General features: G+C 34.8%; 1 protein-coding gene and 1 pseudogene across 5 annotated transcripts; both read left to right on the forward strand.

Moving 5' to 3' along the window:
* The first annotated feature begins 5,528 nt into the window (after positions 1-5,528).
* LOC148578343 (protein FAR1-RELATED SEQUENCE 5-like) lies at positions 5,529-8,950 on the forward strand (annotated as a pseudogene).
* Positions 8,951-19,507: 10,557 nt separating this feature from the next.
* LOC107633895 (pentatricopeptide repeat-containing protein At5g61370, mitochondrial) lies at positions 19,508-27,229 on the forward strand. 5 transcript variants are annotated; one of them, XR_015902438.1, is made up of 5 exons: positions 19,508-19,898; positions 22,382-24,257; positions 25,232-25,281; positions 25,750-25,925; positions 26,699-27,229. XR_015902438.1 is itself a non-coding variant. In XM_021123823.2 (3 exons), exon 3 carries the CDS (start codon positions 22,821-22,823, stop codon positions 24,309-24,311), a length of 1,491 nt encoding a protein of 496 aa, XP_020979482.1. In that variant the 5' UTR covers positions 19,546-19,898; positions 21,173-21,646; positions 22,382-22,820; the 3' UTR covers positions 24,312-24,576. The 5 variants fall into 5 exon arrangements, 2 of the variants coding, with proteins under 2 accessions (XP_016192977.1, XP_020979482.1); XR_001618748.3 differs by lacking the exon at positions 22,382-24,257 and adding an exon at positions 21,173-21,646 and having other exon boundaries at positions 19,517-19,898; positions 25,229-25,281; XR_002362971.2 differs by lacking the exon at positions 22,382-24,257 and having other exon boundaries at positions 19,546-19,898; positions 25,229-25,281.
* Positions 27,230-27,645: the final 416 nt, after the last annotated feature.

The raw sequence follows: 27,645 nt of genomic DNA on the forward strand, positions 1-27,645 counted from the left end.
ACTTCTCAATACTTTCATAGACATTGATATGTGTAGTTGGTTAGAAACTTTCAAATCAATTTATAAATTTTGTGTTTCTTAGAAAAGACCAGAGTTGGTGAAATTGCAGGGAACAGAAATCACATAGAACTCTTCTTTTTTCAATTCTTTCATCTTTTATCTTTGGTCAAAGAAAGTGGTGCATTATTTGTGACCCACTACAACTCACACTCTCCATTGTTTTTTCTTGTTTCTATGATTTCTTCAACTCAATTGGCTCATCCCCACACCTGCCACCCTCCACTCCCACTTTTGCCCTTTGTCAGGAGGAATGTTGTTCGCTTATGTTGAATCGCCAAGCAAATATCCAATCACTGGAATCACGAATTTAACGACATTCAACATCCAAGGAAGCAGACTGAGCTAGAACCCAATTGAAAACCAAATTCTAACCCATTGTGATGATTAGGAAATAGAAACCTAGGTTTTGTCCCTGTTTTCTTCTCTCCCTAAACCATGTTCCTTTGCGTCTTCTCTGACTTTGTTGGTAAAGGCTTCTGCATTTCTTTTTTTTAAAGGAAAAGGAGAGAATTTTGATTATTGTTGTTGTTGTTATTGTTGTTTTGTTGCAGTGTGGACGGAGATTACGTTTTAGTTGAGAACAGAAAATATCTTATTTAAGGGATGACCCAAGAATAAATCTGTGAGATACGAGGATAGGGAGATTTTTATCGATGAGTATATCTGAAATAAAAATTGTCCAGCATGCTGCAAAATGAGAGAACAAAGCCAAAAGAGAGGAACAAGTATAAAGGTCTTTCTCTAGCATTTCTGTGACACGTTTCAGATATAACTCATTTGTTGATAATGTCGCTGATTTTGCATCTATTATTTTTGTTGATTTATTGCTTTAGTTGTATCCTGGCATTCACTCAGCATTTTATTTTGAATAGCTTTATGACATGTTAATTATATTCAAATTACTGAAACTGATTTACAGAATAACTTGAGGGAGAGAAAACAGGAGTTTTGAAAAAGGAAGGAAAAAGAAGAGCAGGAAATGGAAAGCGGAAAGGAGGTAATCCAAAGAAATTAAAGCTTTATTTTGTGGAGACAATCAAAGACCCTTTTGGCATAACTTTCATTCTATATGTGGTACTGTTAATCTTATGGTTACCTTTAGGATGAGTTTGGGATGTGGTTGAAATAGAGAGAAAAATTATCTAGATCTATATGCACATAAATCTTCTAATTCATGCACAGCTCACCCCTAGAGGATGTACAGAGTCTTCTAATTGAAGTTTCAAGTTAAGACATAGTTTGTGATGAGATCACAAGTCTTATTTATAAATGAACCTTTTATGGTCTGTAGATGTGTTCTTTTTCTTTTTTAACTCTTTAATTGCAATATCATAAGTTTATTGGACTTGAGACTAAGATATCAAATCACTTGCAATCATGTCGTAAGAATTTTATTATAATCTAAATCTATGATGCCAAAAGTTGTGAAGCCAAAATTGGAGAGCAATAATAAGTGATAATGTTTTTCTTTGCCAGATAATTGGTTATGTTGATCTTGGTCCAACGGTCAGCAAATAAAGCTATCAAGAGTTGGAACCTCAACTTTGAAAGGAATAGATTGGTGAATTCAGTTAAAATCATAGCTTTTCTAAAATTTTGGCATGCAACTTTAAAAGATTTCCGCTACATTAATAGGTGGACACGCATTGCAAAATGAGTGAAACTATGAGCATAACTTGGTTTAACAATTTCTAGCTCATGTACAGATTGGTGATTGGCTGTAGGGATATGCGAGTTTGTTCTGCCTTATACCCAATGATGTTGATGTTTTCATCTGGCTATTAGGGATTTTTAGTGGCACTTATGTTCCTTGCTACCTCTCTTTCTCTTGGTGGTAGAGTTTTTGGAACCAATCTACTGAAATACGGTGGGAGGAGCTTTTAAGTAAAAAATATGGGGGATGGAAGAGTAAAAAAGATGGGACAAGAGGATATATGTTATTAGGAATGATTATGTTTGGTTGTTATTGATGTCATCTTTATACTGAGAGTGGCGGTTTTATTTTGACTCTGTTGCTTTTGGAAGGTTATATGCATTGAGGGTGGAATATCTTGGTAGTGACGTTTCTTGGCAAGAGTGTTGTTGTAGTTGGTGTCTTTCATGTTGGGATTGTTGTCTCTGTTTTGTTGTTTTTTATTTTTATGTTTTAGCTTTAGCATTGATGTTGTTGCTAGGCTCTTAGTGTTTGTTTTGGGTGGTTGTTGGGTGATTATGTATCCATGATGCCTGTTGGGTGATTAAATTGGGTACTTTTTAATTATAATCTTGTCTTTTTCTCACTGTTAAACAAGTGGTTGATATTATTATTATTATTATAAATTTAGTTAAAGCATTATGAATACTTCATGCTGAAAAAGAGTGTAAAAATATAACAAGTTTGATATTATTGTAAATTTCATATTATTATACAACTATCGGATAGCCAATCACATCCACTATATTAGTTCAAATGCTTGATGAGTGTTCTGTGTCTTATCATGATATATTAATGGTTTGTAGTAGTTTTATTGAATGAACGACCTAGAGACTTTGATCATTTGATTCATCTAACTTGCACATTAATTTTGGAAAATCCAATGTCTGGTGATATGGTATTTTTAAAAATACAAGCACTTAAACAACAAATTATGGATAAACTAGAACCCCTAATTTTAAAATTGGATATCATATATACTTTCACTTTTATCTCTTAAGAGTACTGATAAATTTTTCATTTGATATAATTTCTCTATAAAATGGCTTAAGAATGATTATATTTCCTGTTTAAGTTTGATATGCTGCTTTCTCCAAATTATATGTAGCATATTAGGAAAGAGAATAATGTCTTGTGTAATTGCTTATTTTTTTGTTCTTTTAATTTTGTAGATGATACCTCATACAAGATAGAAAATTGGGTGGAGCCCAAGAGAAAAAGTAGTGACCTGAACATAATCATACCATGTCTATTAGAGTTACTTATATCGTTTATTTTTTAATTTCTTACAGTTTTCTTATATGATGATCTGATATATTTTATTTAATTTTGTGTGAGTTAAAATGATATCACTCTTTTCGACAAAGACTAAGGATCAAATTACGCAATTGAAGCTCTAACTCAGCAGCCTCACTAAGTTGGCGGAGAATTTAATATGAATGAAAATACACACTAGCTTCAAAATTCAACAGAAAATGATTTTTCCAATGATATCTTAGCCAGTGGTGCATCAACATGTGGATCCATGGAAATCAGTAACCAACATGAAGGTTGCAATTCATATAAAATCCTGCTAATCATGTTTGATTAATTTTGGAATAACTTGTTTGATTATCATTTCCTTTTGATTGATATTGACATTAAGTACACTGGTAATTTTTAATAGCACTAAAAGTATTACAACTGAAATTTTTTAGTGTCCAATGTTAAATACATGCAGTATTAATTTTGAGTGGTTGGAGTCTTTCTTTTCTCACTTTAAGCACTAAGATTGATTTTATGTGAATGCATTAAGTGCAAAAATCATTCACTTTTGTATTTTATTACATGACATGTTCAATGCTTCTTTGATTTGATAATTATAAACTGTAATTGTCATTATGTCATTAAAGAAGTGAGATTATAATTCTTGATACAAAATGTCGAAAATGATAGAAAATTTGGACTGCTTAGTTAGTTTGTTAGTTTATTATTCAATAATAAATTTATCTTAGAGCTAACTCTGAGATATCCATTATTTAAGGTATGTGTTGCTTTTGTTAATGACTCTTTAATAAAATATAAGACTGAGAATATATTCAATTTTGAGCAAATAAAATCTACAATATCAGTTATCAAGATTCATAGTTCTATGAATGGCTCGAGTGAAATGGCAAAAGTATTGATTTTTATGATTTTTTACTCTCTAAGTTGTCAAGGATATTAACCTCTGAACTCTAATGTGATTGTATTTCTAATATACTTGACTTAAATTTTTATAGGAATATGTGATCTTTAGTCTTCATCCTTTTAATGAGGCCCACATGTCGTAACAAAAAATCTTTTGCCATTAAAAAAATTATATTATCTTTTTGCTTTTCATTAATTAGTTTAGGAGTTTCATTGTATAAAAAAAACTGTAAATGCACATATGCAATGAGGAATTTCAATCAAAGAGAGTAGGTTATTAATCAAGGAGAGTAGGTAATGATGCACTTCTCTAAATTGTGCCTCAGTCTTCTTTTTCTTTCTCTTTTACAACCTAGAATAACTATCTTCAATAATGAGCTCTCAACTCACTACTTCATCCATTATAGAGGAACTTGAGGTCATTTTAAGGCTTTTACTATAGTGTTTCAACTCCCTTTTTCTTTTTTCTTTTTTTTTTTGTTTTCTTGAATTTTTTTAATTTTATTTGTTTTTCGGCATTTAAGTGTGGATTTGTTTCTTAAGATATTTGAAATTGAGATAGAATTTTAATCTCTTCTTATGTCTTGAATTTTTTTATTATCTTTTAATTTTTTTTATTTTTTCTATTTTCTAACATTGAAAAATTGACATATCAAGAAGAAAGCTTTTTTTTAGTTTAGAATTTTTTGGACAATTTTAGTTATAACTTATATAAACTTTGTTTACAGAGCAAAATATACAATCTCAAATTTTTGTCCACCTTACCTGTATTTTATTAAAATTTTTTATTATTTTTTTCTGTGCAAAGTTTGAGCATAGTTTTTGTCAATTATATTGATTTACTGTGAAAATAAAAAAATTTTCACACAATAAATTTATTGAAAATTTTCACTTGGGAAGATCCCTCCCCGGGATCGGGGTGAAATCTAAGAATAGATTTTCTTAAGATGTTCCGTACCGAGGGTCATCGATTATTATTATTATTATTATTATTATTATTATTATTATTATTATTATTATTATTATTATTATTATTATTATTATTATTATTATTATTATTATTATTATTATTATTATTGTTATTGTTAGTATTCTTTGTGAGTTAAATATTATACCCCGACTTTTTGTTCGTCACACACCCTAATGAATCGTTATTGACTTTGAGAATTCCTGAAAACCTTCAAGATGATGTTGATGTCCAATGAATCTATTGTTCAATGATTCGTTGAAGGGGAAAACGCGTTAACTAATTTAAGTCAAATAGGTAGAAGATAAGATGGGCGATTCTGTGTTGCTGGTCATGTGTACAAGAGAAGTTTTTTTTCTTTCGTGTAGTGAATGAGTCGATGAATTCGCTAGTCATATGGTGGGTAAGTTAGTTAGTTATAATGTTGGCAGTGAATAATGTCGTATTTAAGTATAACGAGTTGCTGAATTGTATGTTAAACGGGTTTCGGAGCAGTGGTCATGCATTATTTTAGACGGGGAATATTGCCTGGATATGGATATTTGTGGCTAATTTTATAGATGTGTACCTGGTGCAATTATGAAGTACTTTTCTCTGGTTTGAATGTGCTTAGGATAGAACGTTGGCCAGCCGTGTCCGATGGATTTCAGGCGCATGTTCAACAATGAGGGTGAAGAGTCAGATGGGGGTAGCTCGGAGGATCGCTGGGCACAATATTGTGGGAGCGACAACGATTATGATGACGAGGAGAGCCTTGAGGCCCGACGGGAGCCCGACGCAGGAAAGAGGTGTGAAGCGGATGCCGTTTACGATGAGGGGGCTTTTGGTGCTAACGATGTGGAAGGTGGAGGTCCAAGCCGACAAGTCGCCGCGGAAGACTTCTTGGGTAGAGAGTTTGGTACGGAGGAGGATGCCTATGATGCCTACAAGGAATTCGCCAGATTCAGGGGTTTTGGCATTCGGAAGGGAGATGTCGGTCGTGTCAATGGGATTTTGATAAGGAGAGACTTTTTTTGCCATCGACAAGGTACTAGACATCGTAAGCACTATGATCAACCTAAGCGAGTAAGAGAGGAGAGGCCTGAGAGTTGAACAGACTGTAAGGCCAAACTGAAGATTTACTACGATATGCAAAAGAGCGTGTGGAAGGTAAGAACCATCGTTGACGAACACAACCACGAGCTTGCCCCAGCGATTTTTACAAATCTCCTTCCTAGTCATCGAAAGATGAGCGAAGGTGACAAGGCACAAGTGGATAGTTTCAAGCAATTTGGGATCCCAACCTCGAAAATAATGGCTTACATGGCAGGGCAATCTGGTGGGTATAGTATGCTTCGGTTTACAAAACGGGATTTGTACAATTATGTTCACGGACAGCGGCTTGCGCGAATATCGGATGGGGATGCAGCAGCCACTATCGGTTACTTAGAGGGTAAAGCGAACGTGGACATGATGACCTCGGCACACTACACACGGACCCCGGATAATCGACTGGGCAGCCTATTTTGGGCTGATGGGGAGATGATGGCGGACTATCAGCTATTCGGTGATATTTTGGCCTTTGATTCTACGTATCGTGCTAACAAGTACAGGAAGCCGATGGTGGTATTCTCTGGGTCAAATCACCATAAACAAACATCCATTTTTGGGTTCGCGTTGCTTGAGGATGAAGAGGTTCGTACTTACCGGTGGGTGTTATTGAACCTGCTGGATGTGATGGGACATAAGAAGCCTTGTGTAGTAGTCACGGATGGGGACAAGGCGATGCGAGCTGCGATTGCAGAGGTGATCCCGACCACGAAACATAGGTTGTGCAGTTGGCACCTTGAGAAGAATTACGTCCAGAGGGTTAAGGAGACAGAATTCCGCAAGGTTTTTCAGAAAGCGCTGTATGCCAACTTGGATATCAATGAGTTTGAGGAGTATTGGAAGACGGCGGTTGAGTCGCTTGGCCTACAAGATAACATCTGGGTTCAGAGCACATACGATAGTAGAGAAAGCTGGGCAATGGCCTACCTGAGGGGCACATTCTGTGCGGGATACAGGACTACCTCAAGATGTGAAGGGATCAATGCTTTTGTTAAGGGTTTTCTTAGATCAACTGATAGCATTTTGGAACTTGTACACAGTTTAGATCGAGTTGTAAAAGACTATCGGAATAATGAAGTAACAGCCCAATTCTATTCCACCTATTATACTCCTGTGCTAACGACTGGACTTAATTCGATCGAGCTTTTTGCTTCGAAGGTGTATACACGAGCGGTTTTCAGAGAAGTGAAGAAACAAATAAAAGGTGTGGCGACGCTATTGTTTCGGGGCAGGGACAGCATTAGCACGACGTGTGTGTACAAGTTTTCGAAGATGGGGAAACCTAATAGGACATACAAGGTGTTGTATGATCCGAACGAGGAAAGGATTGAGTGTGAATGTTCAATGTGGAACAGTGAGGGGATTCCCTGTAGTCATATATTCTGTGTGATGAAGTATGAGGGCTTGGAAAAAATACCTGGCGGTCTTATTTTGAGCAGATAGTGCAAGGATGCAAAGGATTGGAGATCGAAACCCTCCGAAAGTACAGAGGGCCATCAAGGACGCTTGCTTAGATATGGGGCCCTTTGCGGGGCGATGAGTGTGGTAGCAAAACTCGGGACAGAAGATGCAAATGAGTTTGTTGTTGCTAGAGACGGGATTGCACGTCTCGCAGAAGAATTGCAACGACTTGCATACGACAAACTAGGAGGCCCCCCGGGTTTATCGTCGCTATCTGGGCTGAAGGACCCGGTGGTGTCGAAGACTAAGGGTGCTCCGAGGAAGGGGAAGGAGATGCATCCCGGAAGCGAGGGTGACGTGCTGATGAAGCGACAACGTTGCATGACGTGCGGCGTACCTGGTCATACGAAGAGGACTTGTACGAGCCAGCGGGATCATGGTGTTGCTGGCACTGACGGTTGCACGGTCCACAGTTCCACGGAGCGTTCCTCGGCGAAACCAAGTGCCCCGTATGCAGCTGGGCGGACGCAAGATGCCGATAACGACGAGGTAAGGGTACCGACCCATCCAACTTTTGATTAAATGATGGTACGGTTTATAGAATTAAAGAAATACGCACGTGATTAACATGAATCCATTCAAATCATCTGGGAAAAGCAGAATGCATTGGCTGCGGAGCACATTTCTTTAGTAGTGAGGAGAATACCTGATATGAGTAGTGAAGTAGTTATTTCCATCTCACCTTTTGTGCTGGTGACACAAGAGACATGGGAGATGTGATGGGTAGCTATAATGGGTTGTGAGTTATTCCTGTAAGGTGTTATGTGTAGATCAGGTATGGTTGCATTGCATTTGGGCCAGGAGGGGAAAGAGTTCTTTTAGCCGTGCAATAGCTGAGGCTTCTTTGTTTTCCATTTTTTGACTCATAAATTTAGCAATGGGTGGTCAACATGACAGGAACGAGGGAGAAATAGAGTCAAATATGGTATTGCATGCATACGTAGGTAAATAGCAATGGTTGGGTTGCGATTAGGTTTTTAACAACTTCTAGTTGTACTCGGCAGGGCATTCACTCGGAGAACGGCGACAACACCCAGAATGTTCCAGATCGTGCTATAACGACCTCAACTCAGTCAATGCATGTGTGTAGTCATGCGTATTGCAGCCCCCACATGGGTGTCGGCGGTGGGGGTTCCAACATCTTTCTCGGGGGGCAACACATCGAACAGTTTTTTTCTTCACAAGGTTACTCCGGTCACGTAAGGGGGTCTCACGGAGTACCAGCCAGCTCAGGCGCGTTTAACCCCACAAGGCCCACCAATGAAGACCTGTTTGAGTAGTGGGTAACCCAGGTATGGTTGGAAGTGTGCAGTTTGCTTTATGTTAAGTAAGGTAAAATTTGTGTATTCAGTTCCAACGGTTCTTGGTTTTTTATGTTTCTTGTATGTCCCCGTGTACAGAATGCCTTGGGAAGACGGGGTGCAGCATGAGACAAAGGTTAGTACCATTTGCCTCTGCTCATGCTTGTTTCGTTGTTAATTTCTTTAATTCAGTTGATAATTGCTTTATAGTTAGTAGATTATTACTCAATAAGGTGATTGCTGCTGGTTAATAATGTAATGTATATTCGATTCATTGAGTCCTCTGGTATGGAAAAATTATTCAAAAGAAGCCATCTGGCGGTAATTAATCTTCTCATTTTCATGATCACTCAACAAATGCCCCAAAACTACACGTTCGATATTAAGATGAACTTGATTTGTAAAACCGAAGTGCACATTTGTTTATGCCTGTAGATGAGTTCTACGAGTCAACAATGCATTACGATTTTACAATTTTTCCTATAACCGTATGGCAAAGTAGAATGAAATCAGGCGAATGAAGAAATGGTCCTGGAGATTTGCTTTGGCTTTTGTTTATGTTCTCTTGTTAGTTGCATTGCTGCTTCTATTCATTTAGTTTAAATTCTTTCTGTTCTGCCATTGGTTGCATTGGGCGGTCTTTATAGTTTATTGCATAGGAATTAGCGCAAAATGTTACTATGTGAGACATATAAGCCTGCGATGGTATAGTCGAATTTGATTCTCCTCTGGTCAAACGAGACTTTGATGGGTTAACATTATAAGGTATTGTCACTTTATTAAGTTTGTTTCATGGAAATAAATGATGTCGTGACTGTTTTGGTAGCCTATGGATCCTTGTTTGTTTGTCTAGCTAGTCGCGTTTGGATTACAGTCGATTCTCCCCACCGATTGGAGTAACATCAAGTTGCGATAACTGTTAAGCATTACTTCTGTTGCACTTTTCTGTCCTATATTCATTGTCCTTTGTCCTTTTTAATCTTATTTTCTACTGTCTGTGATGCAGAGTGCCACATATAGAAGACTATGTTTTAGTGGTGTACCTTGCCTTACATGCAGATAACTTGGAACTAGTTTGGAGTGCATTTTGTGGCTTCATTTGTACTTGCAACTTGTCATGGGATAGCTCTTAGGTGGTGCAGTGGTTTAGTTATACTATTAATTTCCTTCTTAACTCATGCAAGGTTGTAATCCATGGTGGGGTTGTCCTCCATGATTTTTGTGCTCATCTCTTTGTAATGAATGGGATTCATTTGGGAATTATATAGTGTGCGCGGATGAATACTTTAGAGGAGAAGTAAGAAATATATTTAACCTGAAAATACCTCCAAATTAAAGTTTCCCCTTTATTTCAGTTAAAAAGTTAAGACGGAGGTCGAGAGAACTGAACCGGTCGATGACCTGGGAGAGGAACTGGTTCAATGGTTTAGAGGTTCAACCGACTCCAACAGACATTCAATCAGGGTTAATTAATTATAGATTAAAAATATTAAAATTTCAACGTGTATGCTTTTAAATATTAAAATTCAATTATTTATACCTTGATAGAAACTTAAAATTTTTCAATTTCACATAACAAATTATTCATTAAAAGTATACTGTTAATAAGTGTTTCAACATATGATCGTATTACATGTTATTCACTTTTTATTAGAAAGTTAAATTAGCAATGACTTTTATGTTACGACTAGTCTTCTTTGTCTATTAAGTCAAAAATTAACCTGACTATTGTGTTATGGTGAATGTATAAAGTGTGAGGCATACATGTTGACCAAAATTAATTGATTATGTCAAAGTATCAAAACCATGGGAGAAAAGAGACATATTTTTAGTAACACAGGTGTGGACTTTGTTTCGTAAGAATAATGCTATTCTGTGGTTGGCCAGGTTTTTTTTTTTTTTATTTCACCAAATTGCATCTGATAAGTCAAAGTAATATTTTAAAAGATTTATTGCAACAAAACCTAACGGGTCAATAGCCTGCTCATGCCCAGAAGACTTTTAGGATGTTCACTTCTAAACACGGTGGAAAGAAGAAGGATTTCTTATTTTTTATTTGAATAATTAATGAGTTGGGTTGAAGACTCATTTATTGCTGGACCTCATTCGCGGTGAGTACATCACAGATTATTCCAAAGGGAGTCCTACGCATGTAAAGGTCTTCCCTTTCCTTGAAACTAAGCCCGGGACGTAGATCGAAGTACCTCGACAACAACATGGAGTCAGGGAGGCATCGTTTTTATGGTGTCCGCAGGGGTCGAGTTCCTGGGATTTACATGAATTGGGAGGATTGTAAGCAGCAGGTGAATGGGTTCAGGGACTGTGAGTTCAAGGGGTTCCCCAACGCTGACGACGCAGTGAGTTGGCTCCGTGCCGGGGGTGTTTTATTGGAACCCCCACCCCCACCCCCACCCCCATCGGCACCCCATCACCCCCCCCCCCGCCACCATCACCGCCACGGTTGGGTCTGGTTGGGAGCTCGGCAATTGTCGGTGGAAGTTCTTTATCGACACAGCTGCATGCGATGAAGCTTCATTCCGTTCAGCGCACACGGCTGGAAGCAGGCTGCCGTCGTTCACGGAACGATTCAACGCCGAAAGGTAGGTTCGACTCCTTGGGTATACTTTGGTTAAGCTAGTGATGTTCATTTTGTTTGGTCGCATTGCAAGCAAGGCACTTACATGAGATACATAGGGGGCAGATTTCGTTATAACTGAAGACATAGAGGTGTATCTCATCCGAGTTTGTTCACAGTTACGTCTTGACTACTCGGTCTTCACCCAACGTGAGTCTTACACCCAAAATGGGGTGCAACTGCATGGTTTTTGGGTGGTGCTTCAGTCTGCACAACATGGGGTAAATTGGGTGGTAGATGGATTGTTCTCTGAGGACGAAGCCAAAGCAAGGCAGGATGCTGCGTTTCAGATGCTAGAGAAGGTGTTGACGATGACTGGGAGGTAGATTTGTGATTACAACTTCAGAAAGGTTACTGCTTTGCAGAGGCGCGTTGAGGATCTAGAAAGACAGGTTTCGACCCCTCCGTACCACCAAATTCGCGAGCTTCAGAATGAGAACCAAATGATGCGGAATGAGCTGGAGATGTTTCACAAGATGTTCGATGATTAACTCTTGGAGGTAGTTTAGGCTAGTTGACCATGGGCTGGTTTTCGTTGGTTTGGTTCATGTTCTAACATGTGTTTGATTTGCCTTCATTGAAGTTGTTTGTTGTTTGATTTTGATGGTGGTTATCTTGGTTAGCTCATGTCTGAATTTTACTTATCATTTTGTAAGCGTTGCCTTTGTTACAAGTCAATATTAACGCGGATATAGTATTTTCATGATTTCCATAACTCTTATATATCAAATTGAATTATTTTGGATGACTCCAATTGTCTGGTCGATTGAGTTATGGATTGGTTAAGGTGGCTGGAAATTATGATTCCTAATTGACGATGTGAAGTTCGGTTTAAATTGTGATTTACTGGAACAAGTTTGATGTTGCTAGTAATGAGTTAAGATTTGGAAATTCTGTGAAAAGGGTTACCGAAATAATTTCGACTTTATGAGTCACTACCACAGAGCACATTTTGTTCTCTTTTCCATGCCTTTAGTTAGATATTACCCTGAATGGCCTCAAGGTTGAAAGTAAATTGGCGGGTTCAGTTTAAACAATTGAGTAGGGCCTTCTAAAGGTCTTAGTGGGTCGACATTTTACTATAGGGCTATAACTATAAGTTCCTTCCACGCTTTCCATGTTTTGAAGCTGCACCTTTAAGAACCAACTAAGTTTTCTCCTATGAATTTAAAATTGCTTTGGGATTTACCAAGTTGACTCTGATATCGCAGCCGGGTATTATAAACTGTCTTGCAAGAAACCAAAAACATTAAAGGAATACGGTTCATGTCACATTAGAAAGCGATAAGACTAATGTTTTCTTCTCTTCCTAAACCTAGGTTTTGTCCCTGTTTTCTTCTCTTCCTAAACCTTGTTCCTTTGCGTCTTCTCTGACTTTGTTGGTAAAGGCTTCTGCATTTCTTTTTTTTAAAGGAAGAGGAGAGAATTTTGATTATTATTGTTGTTGTTGTTGTTATTGTTGTTGTTGTTTTGTTGCAGTGTGGGCGGAGATTACGTTTTAGTTGAGAACAGAAAATATCTTATTTAAGGGATGACCCAAGAATAAATCTGTGAGATACGAGGATAGGGAGATTTTTATCGATGAGTATATCTGAAATAAAAGTTGTCCAGCATGCTGCAAAATGAGAGAACAAAGACAAAAGAGAGGAACATGTATAAAGGTCTTTCTCTAGCATTTCTGTGACACATTTCAGATATAACTCATTTGTTGATAATGTCGCTGATTTTGCATCTATTATTTTTGTTGATTTATTGCTTTAGTTGTATCTTGGCATTCACTCAGCATTTTATTTTGAACAGCTTTATGACATGTTAATTATATTCAAATTACTGAAACTGATTTACAGAATAACTTGAGGGAGAGAAAACAGGAGTTTTGAAAAAGGAAGGAAAAAGAAGAGCAGGAAATGGAAAGCGGAAAGGAGGTAATCCAAAGAAATTAAAGCTTTATTTTGTGGAGACAATCAAAGACCCTTTTGGCATAACTTTCATTCTATATGTGGTACTGTTAATCTTATGGTTACCTTTAGGATGAGTTTGGGATGTGGTTGAAATAGAGAGAAAAATTATCTAGATCTATATGCACATAAATCTTCTAATTCATGCACAGCTCACCCTAGAGGATGTACAGAGTCTTCTAATTGAAGTTTCAAGTTAAGACATAGTTTGTGATGAGATCACAAGTCTTATTTATAAATGAACCTTTTATGGTCTGTAGATGTGTTCTTTTTCTTTTTTAACTCTTTAATTGCAATATCATAAGTTTATTGGACTTGAGACTAAGATATCAAATCACTTGCAATCATGTCGTAAGAATTTTATTATAATCTAAATCTATGATGCCAAAAGTTGTGAAGCCAAAATTGGAGAGCAATAATAAGTGATAATGTTTTTCTTTGCCAGATAATTGGTTATGTTGATCTTGGTCCAACGGTCAGCAAATAAAGCTATCAAGAGTTGGAACCTCAACTTTGAAAGGAATAGATTGGTGAATTCAGTTAAAATCATAGCTTTTCCAAAATTTTGGCATGCAACTTTAAAAGATTTTCGCTACATTAATAGGTGGACACGCATTGCAAAATGAGTGAAACTATGAGCATAACTTGGTTTAACAATTTCTAGCTCATGTGCAGATTGGTGATTGGCTGGATTGGAAATAAATGAAGATAAGTTATAAGTGATATATATATATATATATATATATATATATATATATATATATATATATATATATATATATATATATATCGTCATTCTGTAGGGATATGCGAGTTTGTTCTGCCTTATACCCAATGATGTTGATGTTTTCATCTGGCTATTAGGGATTTTTAGTGGCACTTATGTTCCTTGCTACCTCTCTTTCTCTTGGTGGTAGAGTTTTTGGAACCAATCTACTGAAATACGATGGGAGGAGCTTTTAAGTAAAAAATATGGGGGATGGAAGAGTAAAAAAGATGGGACAAGAGGATATATGTTATTAAGAATGATTATGTTTGGTTGTTATTGATGTCATCTTTATACTGAGATTGGCGGTTTTATTTTGACTCTGTTGCTTTTGGAAGGTTATATGCATTTGAGGGTGGAATATCTTGGTAGTGACGTTTCTTGGCAAGAGTGTTGTTGTAGTTGGTGTCTTTCATGTTGGGATTGTTGTCTCTGTTTTGTTGTGTTTTTTATTTTTATGTTTTAGCTTTAGCATTGATGTTGTTGCTAGGCTCTTAGTGTTTGTTTTGGGTGGTTGTTGGGTGATTATGTATCCATGATGCCTGTTGGGTGATTAAATTGGGTACTTTTTAATTATAATCTTGTCTTTTTCTCACTGTTAAACAAGTGGTTGATATTATTATTATTATTATAAATTTAGTTAAAGCATTATGAATACTTCATGCTGAAAAAGAGTGTAAAAATATAACAAGTTTGATATTATTGTAAATTTCATATTATTATACAACTATCGGATAGCCAATCACATCCACTATATTAGTTCAAATGCTTGATGAGTGTTCTGTGTCTTATCATGATATATTAATGGTTTGTAGTAGTTTTATTGAATGAACGACCTAGAGACTTTGATCATTTGATTCATCTAACTTGCACATTAATTTTGGAAAATCCAATGTCTGGTGATATGGTATTTTTAAAAATACAAGCACTTAAACAACAAATTATGGATAAACTAGAACCCTTAATTTTAAAATTGGATATCATATATACTTTCACTTTTATCTCTTAAGAGTACTGATAAATTTTTCATTTGATATAATTTCTCTATAAAATGGCTTAAGAATGATTATCTTTCCTGTTTAAGTTTGATATGCTGCTTTCTCCAAATTATATGTAGCATATTAGGAAAGAGAATAATGTCTTGTGTAATTGCTTATTTTTTTGTTCTTTTAATTTTGTAGATGATACCTCGTACAAGATAGAAAATTGGGTGGAGCCCAGGAGAAAAAGTAGTGACCTGAACATAATCATACCATGTCTATTAGAGTTACTTATATCGTTTATTTTTTAATTTCTTACAGTTTTCTTATATGATGATCTGATATATTTTATTTAATTTTGTGTGAGTTAAGATGATATCACTCTTTTCGACAAAGACTAAGGATCAAATTACGCAATTGAAGCTCTAACTCAGCAGCCTCACTAAGTTGGCGGAGAATTTAATATGAATGAAAATACACACTAGCTTCAAAATTCAACAGAAAATGATTTTTCCAATGACATCTTAGCCAGTGGTGCATCAACATGTGGATCCATGGAAATCAGTAACCAACATGAAAGTTGCAATTCATATAAAATCCTGCTAATCATGTTTGATTAATTTTGGAATAACTTGTTTGATTATCATTTCCTTTTGATTGATATTGACATTAAGCACACTGGTAATTTTTAATAGCACTGAAAGTATTACAACTGAAATTTTTTAGTGTCCAATGTTAAATACATGCAGTATTAATTTTGAGTGGTTGGAGTCTTTCTTTTCTCACTTTAAGCACTAAGCTTGATTTGATGTGCATGCATTAAGTGCAAAAATCATTCACTTTTGTATTTTATTACATTACATGTTCAATGCTTCTTTGATTTGATAATTATAAACTGTAATTGTCATTATATCATTAAAGAAGTGAGATTATAATTCTTGATACAAAATGTCGAAAATGATAGAAAATTTGGACTGCTTAGTTAGTTTGTTAGTTTATTATTCAATAATAAATTTATCTTAGAGCTAACTCTGAGATATCCATTATTTAAGGTATGTGTTGCTTTTGTTAATATGACTCTTTAATAAAATATAAGACTGAGAATATATTCAATTTTGAGCAAATAAAATCTACAATATCAGTTACCAAGATTCATAGTTCTATGAATGGCTCGAGTGAAATGGCAAAAGTATTGATTTTTATGATTTTTTACTCTCTAAGTTGTCAAGGATATTAACCTCTGAACTCTAATGTGATTGTATTTCTAATATACTTGACTTAAATTTTTATAGGAATATGTGATCTTTAGTCTTCATCCTTTTAATGAGGCCCACATGTCGTAACAAAAAATCTTTTGCCATTAAAAAAATTATATTATCTTTTTGCTTTTCATTAATTAGTTTAGGAGTTTCATTGTATAAAAAACTGTAAATGCACATATGCAATGAGGAATTTCAATCAAAGAGAGTAGGTTATTAATCAAGGAGAGTAGGTAATGATGCACTTCTCTAACTTGTGCCTCAGTCTTCTTTTTCTTTCTCTTTTACAACCTAGAATAACTGTCTTCAATAATGAGCTCTCAACTCACTACTTCATCCATTACAGAGGAACTTGAGGTCATTTTAAGGCTTTTACTATAGTGTTTCAACTCCTTTTTTTTTCTTGAATTTTTTTAATTTTATTTGTTTTTCGGCATTTAAGTGTGGATTTGTTTCTTAAGATATTTGAAATTGAGATAGAATTTTAATCTATTCTTATGTCTTGAATTTTTTTATTATCTTTTAATTATTTTTATTTTTTCTATTTTCTAACATTGAAAAATTGACATATCAAGAAGAAAGCTTTTTTTTTTAGTTTAGAATTTTTTGGACAATTTTAGTTATAACTTATATAAACTTTGTTTACAGAGCAAAATATACAATCTCAAATTTTTGTCAACCTTACCTGTATTTTTTTTAAAATTTTTTATTATTTTTTTCTGTGCAAAGTTTGAGCATAATTTTTGTCAATTATATTGATTTACTGTGAAAATGACCAATTTATTGAGATGTTTATTCAATTTTCTATAACTTGAAATTATTATTTTTTTACTTTTTTTTCTTTTTTACTAACTGAATTTTTCAATGGCTTAATTTTGTTTTGACTTTTACTCATCGAGATAAAATTATGATTTGTTAATTATAATATGTCATTAGTTACATAATGTTAGTTCCTTTTGGAGAAACATGTGTAACTTATTTTGATTATTATCAAATTCGTTCTATTTCTAACTTCTTTTATAGTGTCATTTTTATTGCTGAGTATACTTACAATGTTCAATTAGTGATATTTTGTTCAATGATGTAACTGCATTCTTTTTTCATTTTTGTAGGTCTTGTAATGACGAGCAGATTGGTTAGGAGTGGACTTTATCAATCAGACTATAATTTTAACAATAGATCAATTAACTTTGATTATGTTGATATATAGTCAAAATTACACTACAGTATATTATTTGGTCTAAAATAATTATTTACTTGGACAAATTGATATCTATTAAACTAGAAATCAATGAGTTGAATGTTATATGGAATTTTCTTAGAATTTTGAGTCTATTTTTTATTAGATTGACGATAAAAGGGTTCTTTGTTTTATATGTAGTTATAGTTTTATGGGTAAGTTCAAGCTAAAGGTTATCATGTGTTAGAATATATATTTAGTTTTAGGGGTTAAATTTTATGTTATCATAAAAAATTCAAAATTTTAACTATTTTTTTTATGATTTTTGGAAAATTTCTTATTTTGAGATTTTCTTATGTTGGTTATTTATAAAACAAATATTTTATTTTATTCATGGTTGGTTAGTGTCTTAAATTTGAATTATACACATTAAATATAAATTATAGTTGATACATAATGAGTGTTACCAGTGACAGACCCAAAATATTTTAGAAGTAGGGGCAAAAATATATATACTAATATAAATTTTGTTAAAAATTATTAATTATATTAAGATATAAAAATTAAAAAAATCAGTGAATATTTTTATTTTTAAAATACTATTTATTATATATAATTTATAAAAAAATAGCTTTTTATTTCTAAAACTTGAATTTAAAACATTTTAATTAAATTATAGATAATTTGTTATCCTAACTAATTTTTTTATACACATTTAATAATAAAAGACTGAATCAATTGACACATTAGTGCCTAACGATACACTAGTATTTATAATTTGAAATTAGAATTATATATAAATACTAAAAAAATTAAATCTTAATATGAAAAGTATGTTTATATAAAATAATAGAAACTTAATTTAAAATTTTTTTGTTTCTTTCTTTTTAAAATAATTAAATTTGTTATATATTTTTTAATTTAATTTTGATATAATGTTAGATGAAAAATTTTATGTATCTGTTTAATTATGTATTGTAATTAAAATATTTTTTAATTACTATTTCTAAAAATAAAAATTTATTTTAAATTATTAAATTAATCAATTCATTTTAAAATTTTATATGTAACATAGGTACATATAATAGAACAAGAGTAAAAAAAACAAGTAATAAGAATGAATAAAATAAAATATATAAAGTCATAAAGAGAATAAAATATTATATTAATACCTAAATTATAATTGTTTGAATTAAAATTTTTAATTGAAAATATCAAGAAATTGAAAAATACATACATAGAGTCATGGAGAGTTATACAAAGAACATGGATAATTTGAAATTTACCTTTTGATGAAGAGAAGATGACCACTAGACAAGAAATAGAAAAAAATGTTCAAAATATAAAAATAAGAGGAGAGTTTAATAGAATAAAAGAGTGACAACACAAGAACTAAATTTGATTAGGTTAAATAATAGTCAAAATAATAAAAAAAAATAAAAAAATAAATTTAAAACTTTAGCTAATTAAATTTAATTTATTTGTAGTGGGGTCATTTAAAATTTAAAATGAGACCACGTTATGTATAACTATTTTTTTTAAAAAACAAATTGAAAACATAGTAGGGACAAGTGCTCCTTCGCTGTTGTGTCTAGGTCCGTACCTGAGTGTTACATACTTGAATTGGTGTCTATTACTATATTTATATGTTCTTTTTTAATATTATGTTTGCATTTTTCTTTACCTTTTCATAATTATATTCACATGCTAAATATCATATTTTAAGTGATATATATATTATTTAATACAACTATAAGGTTTTTAAAATAAATATTAATAAAAAAAATAACGTTCTGAAAATTGGTTTGAACTTGTCAGTCGAATCAGTCAAACTGCAAACCGTTAATAAATATGATTCGGACAAAAGACAAAACCGATAAATTCAAAAACCGAAGTTAAATTACCAAATTGGTCGGGAACCGGTCGGTCGAATCGAATCGTGATCCGACCAGTTTTTTAAATTTTGCCAAAACGTTGCGTTTTGCCCCCAGATCCAGAAGAACCCTAGCCTTCAGTCTTCACTCTTCAGTCTTCAGTTCTTCACCCAGACACTACTCTCGAGCCTCACCTCACCTCTTGCTCTCAGTTCCCACGCCTCCAGTCTCCACCTCGAGCTTCCGGCGCAACCTCCGTCCAGCCACCGCCGCCGTCGCAAGTTCCGTGGAAGTCACTCACCGTCGCAAGTTCCTGGAGCCAGCTTGGAGATTCGCACAACCCTTTCCGTCGCGAAGTCAGCCGTGGAAATCGCAGCCACCGCCACCACTCCTTGCCGTCGCGCAGTGTATTCCTGCCGGCGCCAGCCCTGTTCGACCCTTCCACCATAGCCACTGTCCCTGTCGGCGCCAGCTCTGCATTCTTTGCTGTCTTCCACTAACCCTAGGTATAAATCTAATTTGTTGTAATAATAATTGTTGAAACATGATTAATTGTTGGTTTTAAACCTTGCTGTTGATTGTTTGAAGCATGAATAATTGTTGTTGATTAATATTTTGGTGCTGGTTGTTGATTAATTCTTTGGTGCTGATTGCTTAAAGCATTATTAACTATTAAGTGATTAATTGTTGAAACTGAATGCTTGAAGCATGATTAAATGATTCATTTGTTGGTGCTGATTGCTTGAAGCATTATTAAATGATTAATTGTTGAAGCTGATTGCTTGAAGCATGATTAATTGTTATAGTTTATTGTTGAAACCTTGATAATTGATTAGTTGTTGGGTGCTAAACCTTGCTGTTGAGGAATTGATTAGTTGATTAGTGTTCATGAGAGCATGCATGTTCAATAACCATTATAGAGTTTCCATATCACCTGCAGCATTTGTTGTCTGCATGTGTTGTAATATGAAATGAAATTTTGGCAAGAGACAACTTCTTTAAATGTCTGGTGCCATTGATGTATATGGCTTTGTTTGGTGATGTCCGTTTCAGATGCAGAAATAGAAACCTTGGATGGTATTTTTTTTAGGGAATATTTTTGCATCTGTTTTCCAACTGTACAAAAACTTAGATTTAGGTTGCTGTACATAAAACAATCGTTTATCACTTTTATGAATTCATTATGATTTTGTCAATGTATACCCCATTTTCATGGGGATTTTGTATTTTGTTATATCGGTGGAGAAATGCATTGTTTCTTTATCTTTGGAAGTCTTTATTCATTTATTTTCTTCCAAGTCTAACTTGTAATCTTATCTAATGGAAGATGAATAGTTGAGTTTATGAATTAATTAATCGAGCTTCAGGTTAAATTTGAGTTGATATATTCAATTAGTCAAATTTAAATTCCAATAAGCTCATATCATTAGGTTGTGAACCAATTTAATTATATATAATTAATAATAATAATTATAAATTACTTATTACAAATCTGCAGCAAGTTATGACGAATTTTGATGATTGATGACAAACTTGGATCAGTTGGATGTTGGCATTTTATGTTTGGTTGGTTGTTTTTGTTATTTGACTTTTGAGTTTGTATTTGAATGAGATCTTTAACATTTTGGTTTATGTAATACTTCTAATTTGGATGATATTTTAAAATTCATATTAGACTATAATTATGTTTTAATGTGTTTATTTATATTTTATTTATTATTTTATTATAAAACGGTTTTTTTGTTTAACCACGGTCGAACCGGTTGAACCTATGAACCAGTGAACCAGTAGCTAGAGCTGTTCGATAACCGGTTCGGTTTTCAGAACCTTTTAAAAAACCCTAGTTCCGAAGCTGCCCACCCCCCTTCTCTCTCTCGCCTCTCCACCGTCTGTGCTCGGCTGCTCGCGTCTCGCGGTGCCTCCCTTCGCCAGTGAGTGCTCGAGCTGTGTGTTTTTTGCTGCTCGTCGTCCGTGGTTGTTCTTCCCTGCACTGCAGCGCCCGTAGTTGTCTCAGCTCGATAATGCCTCTCAGTCTCACTCGAGTCTCGTCTCAGTCACACTGCCACCGTCTTGTCATTCGTCAGTCTCGTCGCCGTTGTCTCAACGTCTCGCGGCCTTCCCTGGTATCCTCATCGCCGGCGGCAGAAGCAACTAGTGGGGTTGTCGCTTTCTTCGTTGCCTTCCGTGGGGTCGTCGTCGCTCGTTGTTTTCTGGTTTTGGATCCTCGCCCTCTCTGAGTCGCCGTGGACCGTTGGTGAGTTCCTGCATCATCGCTTCCCCTGTTCTCTCTTTTCCAGATTTCCCTTCTCCCTGTATTTTTCCATGTTGCTGAATTGATAATCAATTAATTTTCCTTGTTGCTGATCTAAATGTTGCTGTAAATCGTGACTGACCTTGTTGCTGCAAGTTGAATTTGTTGCTGAAAATATCACTGAGTTGAATTTTGTATGAAAATCATCACTGAGTTGAATTTGTTGCTGATTATCATCACTGAAAGTTGAATTTGTTGTTGTCAAGCTGAAATAATTGCTTAGCCAAATTTTTTTGTTACTGTAAATCATCTTTGGAGTTAAACTTTTTGTTGCTGAAAATTATCTTAGTTGAATTTGTTGTTGAAAATTACCTGTGAGCTGAATTTGTTGAAGAATAGATTTGATTCTTAGTATTGATGGATTTGATTCTTACATAAGCAGTATTGATTTGGTATAATTAGTTGATTTAGTTTTTAATTAGTTTGTTTATCATTAACTTATTGATTTATTTTTCTGTGTTTTTCCCCTAGAATTTTGATACTTGATTGTTATTAATATGTTTGTAAACACATGCTTTTGAATTTTTAATTTTAAGCTTATTTTTTGTAATTTTATATTTATATTTAATTGTAATCGGGTCAACCGGTTGAATTAATGACCCAATGACCCAGTTGTATTACCGGGTTGATTACCGGTTTGGTTCTAATAACTATGCCTCAACCCCCCCCCCTGGCCAGATCGAGTGGTGCCACGACGACAAGTGTGCGAGGTAAAGCATCTCCGCCCCACCCAACCATCCTTACTTCACGTTAACCACAACCCGCCGACCACGAGTCCCAGGTGGGGTGGTACCGGAGGATTTCATGAACTCCGAGGACTACCTCAATGGCGAGGACAAATTAAACGGCACCAATAGGCTCCACTTTCTTCCCTCTTTGGGTGGAAGTGGCTCGATTCCATGATTTCAGCGTGCTTGGATGGCAATTCCACTATTCTCTGTCTCAACCAATGAGGAAGTGTGAATGGCGACGAATAACTTTTCCTGAAGCTTAGAAACATCTGATTCCATGAATAACTTGGATGTGATGGATACCAAAGTAACAAGTCACATACTTTCCCGCTAACCTGCCCTTGTGCTTGATATGAAGATTTCGAGTTACAACTGATGCTCATAATATGTTTGAAGAATTGCTCAAATCAAAAGGCATGAATGTCTTGCTCAACTCTGCTTGCAAACGCCCTTTGGGTCAAATTATGAGAGTTTCGATCTCACTTTATTCCACATTGCCCCCAATATCAACACCGTTACCTCTCCAGTTGCAAGAGCTGTGCAGTGTTGTTACAAGCACTGTTGGTGGGTTAGATGAATTGGAGTTTAGTCTGAATAAGTATAGAGATTCTTTGACTTCATCTCTTGTAACTCAGGCTATTGATTCTTGTAAGCATGAGGCACATACTAGGAGATTGCTCAGGTTCTTCTTATGGTCTAGTAAGAATTTGAGTTGTAAGTTAGAAGATAAAGATTATAACTACGCTCTTCGAGTTTTCACAGAAAAGAAAGACTACACAGCGATGGATATCTTGATTGGAGACCTGAAGAAGGAGGGTCGAGTTATGGATGCCGAGACTTTTGGTTTTGTAGCCGAGACTTTGGTCAAATTGGGGAAAGAAGATGAGGCATTGGGTATTTTTAAGAATTTGGACAAGTACAAGTGCTCTATAGATGAATTCACAGTTACTGCAATCATTAATGCTCTCTGTTCTAGAGGGCATCCTAAGAGGGCTGAAGGGGTAGTTTGGCATCACAAAGACAAGATTGCAGGCACAATGCTTTGCATATACAGAAGTATCCTTTATGGGTGGTCTGTGCAGAGGAACGTGAAAGAAGCTAGGAGGATTATTCAAGAGATGAAATCAAATGGGGTTGCCCCAGATTTAATTTGTTACAACACATTCCTCAGGTGCCTTTGTGAGCGGAATCTTAGACGTAATCCTTCAGGGCTTGTGCCTGAAGCCTTAAATGTGATGATGGAGATGAAGTCTTACAAGGTTTTTCCAACCTCGATCAGTTACAACATCTTGCTCTCATGTTTAGGAAAGACCAGAAGGGTTAAAGAATCTTGTCAAATACTAAAAAAAATGAAACATTCTGGTTGTGCTCCAGATTGGGTCAGCTATTATCTTGTAGCAAAGGTGTTGTTTCTGACTGGCAGATTCGGCAAAGGAAAAGATATAGTGGATCAAATGATCGGAAATGGTTTGGTACCAAACCTTAAGTTCTACTACAGTTTGATTGGTATTCTCTGTGGGGTTGAAAGGGTGAATCGCGCTCTTGAACTTTTTGAGAGAATGAAGAGAAGTTCACTGGGTGGTTACGGACCAGTGTATGATGTGCTCATTCCAAAGCTTTGTAGAGGAGGGGATTTTGAGAAGGGAAGAGAGCTATGGGATGAAGCCACAGGCATGGGGATCTCTCTTCAGTGCTCAAGGGATGTTTTGGATCCTTCAATAACGCAAGTTTTCAAACCTAAAAGGCCAGAAAAAATCAGCCTTGAGGACAGCACAATAACTAAGCCTCCAAATAAAGTAAAAAAACTTTCAAGTAAAATGAAGGTGATGAGAACAAAATCTGCTTCAATGAAGAAGAAAAAGAGAAGAAATAAATAAATAAATCTACAGCACCTTTAATGGCTTGATTATCTACGTAGTTGTTCTCTGTTCCCTCCCTTCCATAGTATAAAGGCTTGCTTATCTTGGATTAGCATTCTACTCCTGTATGTTGTTCTAGTTAATTGTTAACTGTATGCTATCTATAGCCTTGGGCATATTCTGCATTTTTTATACCAGATTTTGGGAAATTATGTAATTTCATTTCCTGACATGAATTACCTTGGCCAATCAATGACATAGTTTACTTTTTATTATCTTCAAATTTTTCTTCAAATCACCGTAGAATATGTGCTTGGATCTTTGGGGGTGTCTGGTTGGGAGAATTATAGAGTTTTCCCAGGGATCTTAAAATGGGAATATCATATTTCCATATTTAGTGCAAGGTTTAAAAAACTATTCCCAGGTAAATTTTATTCCTAGGAATCAAAATACATAATTTCCCATGCCCAGGTGTCTAATACTCAAATTGTTGACCAATTGCATGGTTCTGGCCAAGCTTGTAGATTTCAATAGCTTGATGAAGAATCTTGATTAATGAGTCAACACTATATAATGAACCATAATATAATAAGAAGAGTGGTGGTATTTTAGGTGTAAGTATGGTCTTTGTTATTTAGAATTGCTATGATAATTGACTATGTAATATAGAGAAAGGGGATTTTGTTGGTATTTGGTACTGTTGAAGCATGCCATTACGTTTTGAACCTATGATGGACTTTTGTATATTTATTACTTGTTCCTTTTATGTTGAGCTAACAATAATCAAATGAATTGATACTGTTCTGTTAATAGAAATTCAATTTGCTAGTAAATACTTCTGATCAAATGAATATTCAACCCCTGCATCTGTGCTCACTATAGAATTTTTTTATATCTGATTTTATTTTATTTTTTTGTTTCTATTATGTTCTTAGCAGGTTGATGATTCTTCTGTATAGTCACTGATTTTTTATCTTTAAGCTTTTAGGTAAATACATTGCTACTCTTCTGTATAGAATTTAAGCTTTCAGGTAAGTTTATTAAATTTAGTTTTAGTAGTAATAACTACCGGTATGAGTTTGAATAAGTAGTAGCGATAAATAAGACTTTTAATTGTGTGATTTTATACTCGAGATCATTAGATTTTTTTAGTACTGAACTCTGAATTATCCACACATTGAATCAAGGGTAAATTTTACTAAAGAGACAATATTTTGTAATAGTTGAGATGGTGAGCACGGCTTGGAGTAGATTTGGTTGGAATGACAAAGATAAAATTATTGTAGTGGAGCAACAAATTTTCAGTAAATAGAGTCTGTAAATTCTAAGCAACTTTCTTAATACAAGTTTATCTATCATAGCTTTTTAATATTAATTGCTTAATTATATTTCTTTTAATTTCATTCTCATCCTAATGCTAATGGCCTCTACAATAAACCATTTTCACATTTTGAAGAGTTGGAAATAGCATTTGGTAAAGATAGGGCTCAAGGAGGCAATGCAGAAAATATAGCTCAAGCAGTTGCTATTATAGAGGCTGAGCAGGAAGCAAACTTGAGTGGTTGGCAAATGAGTGAAAACACCCAAGTAAATTTGGAAGAGACGGAAATTGAATATGAAGCTGATTCTCAAGTATGTAAGCAATTGACTTAAACGTGTTTGATTATTTATACTATTAATTTTGTTTTCTGGTTAGTTGTTTATTTTCTGCAAGAACATAGTTACATAAAAAGGTTTTGGTGCGTCAGCAGTTTCTGCAATGTGAAACAATCACCAATGCATTCACAGCACTTCTTAAAACAGGGCACCCCACCCTCTAGAAAATTTTATCGAATTGAGTATAACATGTCATCCACCAATATCTGTCTTTTCTCACCTACTTACATAGATACACAGGCCTGACCTTGGTAAAGGGTAACAATTACCTCTAACCAAGTTAATAAAGGGATCTCAAAATTCTCATACCTCCTAAGTTCTAACCCTCCATCAATTTGAACATGGATGTTATTAACAGAGTTCCCAGCTAGGAAAATTTTGAATTTTGTAAAATTTTGAACTCTATATCGAGGTGTAAAATAAAAGAAATCTTACTGATTTTTTTATCATAGCCATCTTGACAGGGTTGTTCTTGATTATTTATGCTAATATTAATTTTGTTTTCTGGTTAGTTGTTTATTTTCTGCAAGAACATAGTTACATAAGGAAGAACCATAGCCCAAAATAGTAGCTGATTTGGGTGTGAAAGTTTTCATTGCTGATGTATTTTAGATTGATCATTTTCAGGCTTACATTAAAAAAAATTTAGCAGTAGAAAAAAGAGTAACTGCTGATCATATTGTGTGAAGTTGATTCTAGGTGGAAAAGACTGACTGTTTACACTAATTGTTTGGTTTATTATATGTTAGGAGCCTCTAACTCCTAGTGCTTCTGGTGCTTCTGATGCTCCTGGTGCTGTAGCTGCAAGTTCTTCATCTACCAAAAAAAAAAAAGAATAAAAGAAAAAGAGGGAGCAAAAGCGAGGAAGTGCTTGACATAATAACAGAATCAATTAGAGATATGAAAGGTGCTTATCAAGAACGCACAACCGTTCTAGTTGATATGGTTTCTTGTTTTAAGCATGCGAAAGAGAGCTGAGCGTAAAATGAAGCTAATGGCATTATTGAGGAATGTTCCTGGTTTGGGTGTTGAAGATAGAATGAAGGCCGCCCTTAGCATTGCAAGGAACAATAATCTAATTGACATTGTGTTCCAACTTCAACCTGAAGAACTATTATCACTTTTGAAAATATTGATTTAAATCTTGTTATTTTTGGATTTTTATGGATTATTAGGTTTTCAGTTTTTAATACATGTGTTTAGAATTGTTGGGATTTATTTTATACAAGTTCAACTATGAATTACGAGACAAATTATGAGATTTTTGAAAATTTAGATAAGTATTTTGTGTTCATTTTAATTGTAATGATGTTAATTTTAATTAAAAATATTTGATAATAGGAGCATTTTAGTAAATTAAAAAAAGGACAAAAAAAACTCAAATAAGTTAAGGAGAGCAAAATTTTACACGAATCAGTCAAAACGCACGTTTATATGTAGTTCGAACTAGCTAAATTCGAACTCCATTTCTACATAATTCAAATCAGCTGGGTTCGAATTAGGGATGGCGAAATTCTCCGAGACGTGGGGATCTTTGCGGGGATTGTCCCGAATGGGGATCCGATTGTGGGGAATTTTCCCTGTGGGGATGGGAATGGGGGACAAAATTTCCCCGAAGCAGGCGCGGGGACCCGAGCGGGGATCTTCGCCCCGTCCCCGCTATTCCTCGAAATTTATGAATTCCTTGAATTATCCT

This window comes from Arachis ipaensis, chromosome B1, assembly GCF_059453495.1.
Source record: "Arachis ipaensis isolate K30076 ecotype BB chromosome B1, ASM5945349v1, whole genome shotgun sequence".
In the NCBI taxonomy this organism is placed as follows: Eukaryota; Viridiplantae; Streptophyta; class Magnoliopsida; order Fabales; family Fabaceae; genus Arachis; species Arachis ipaensis.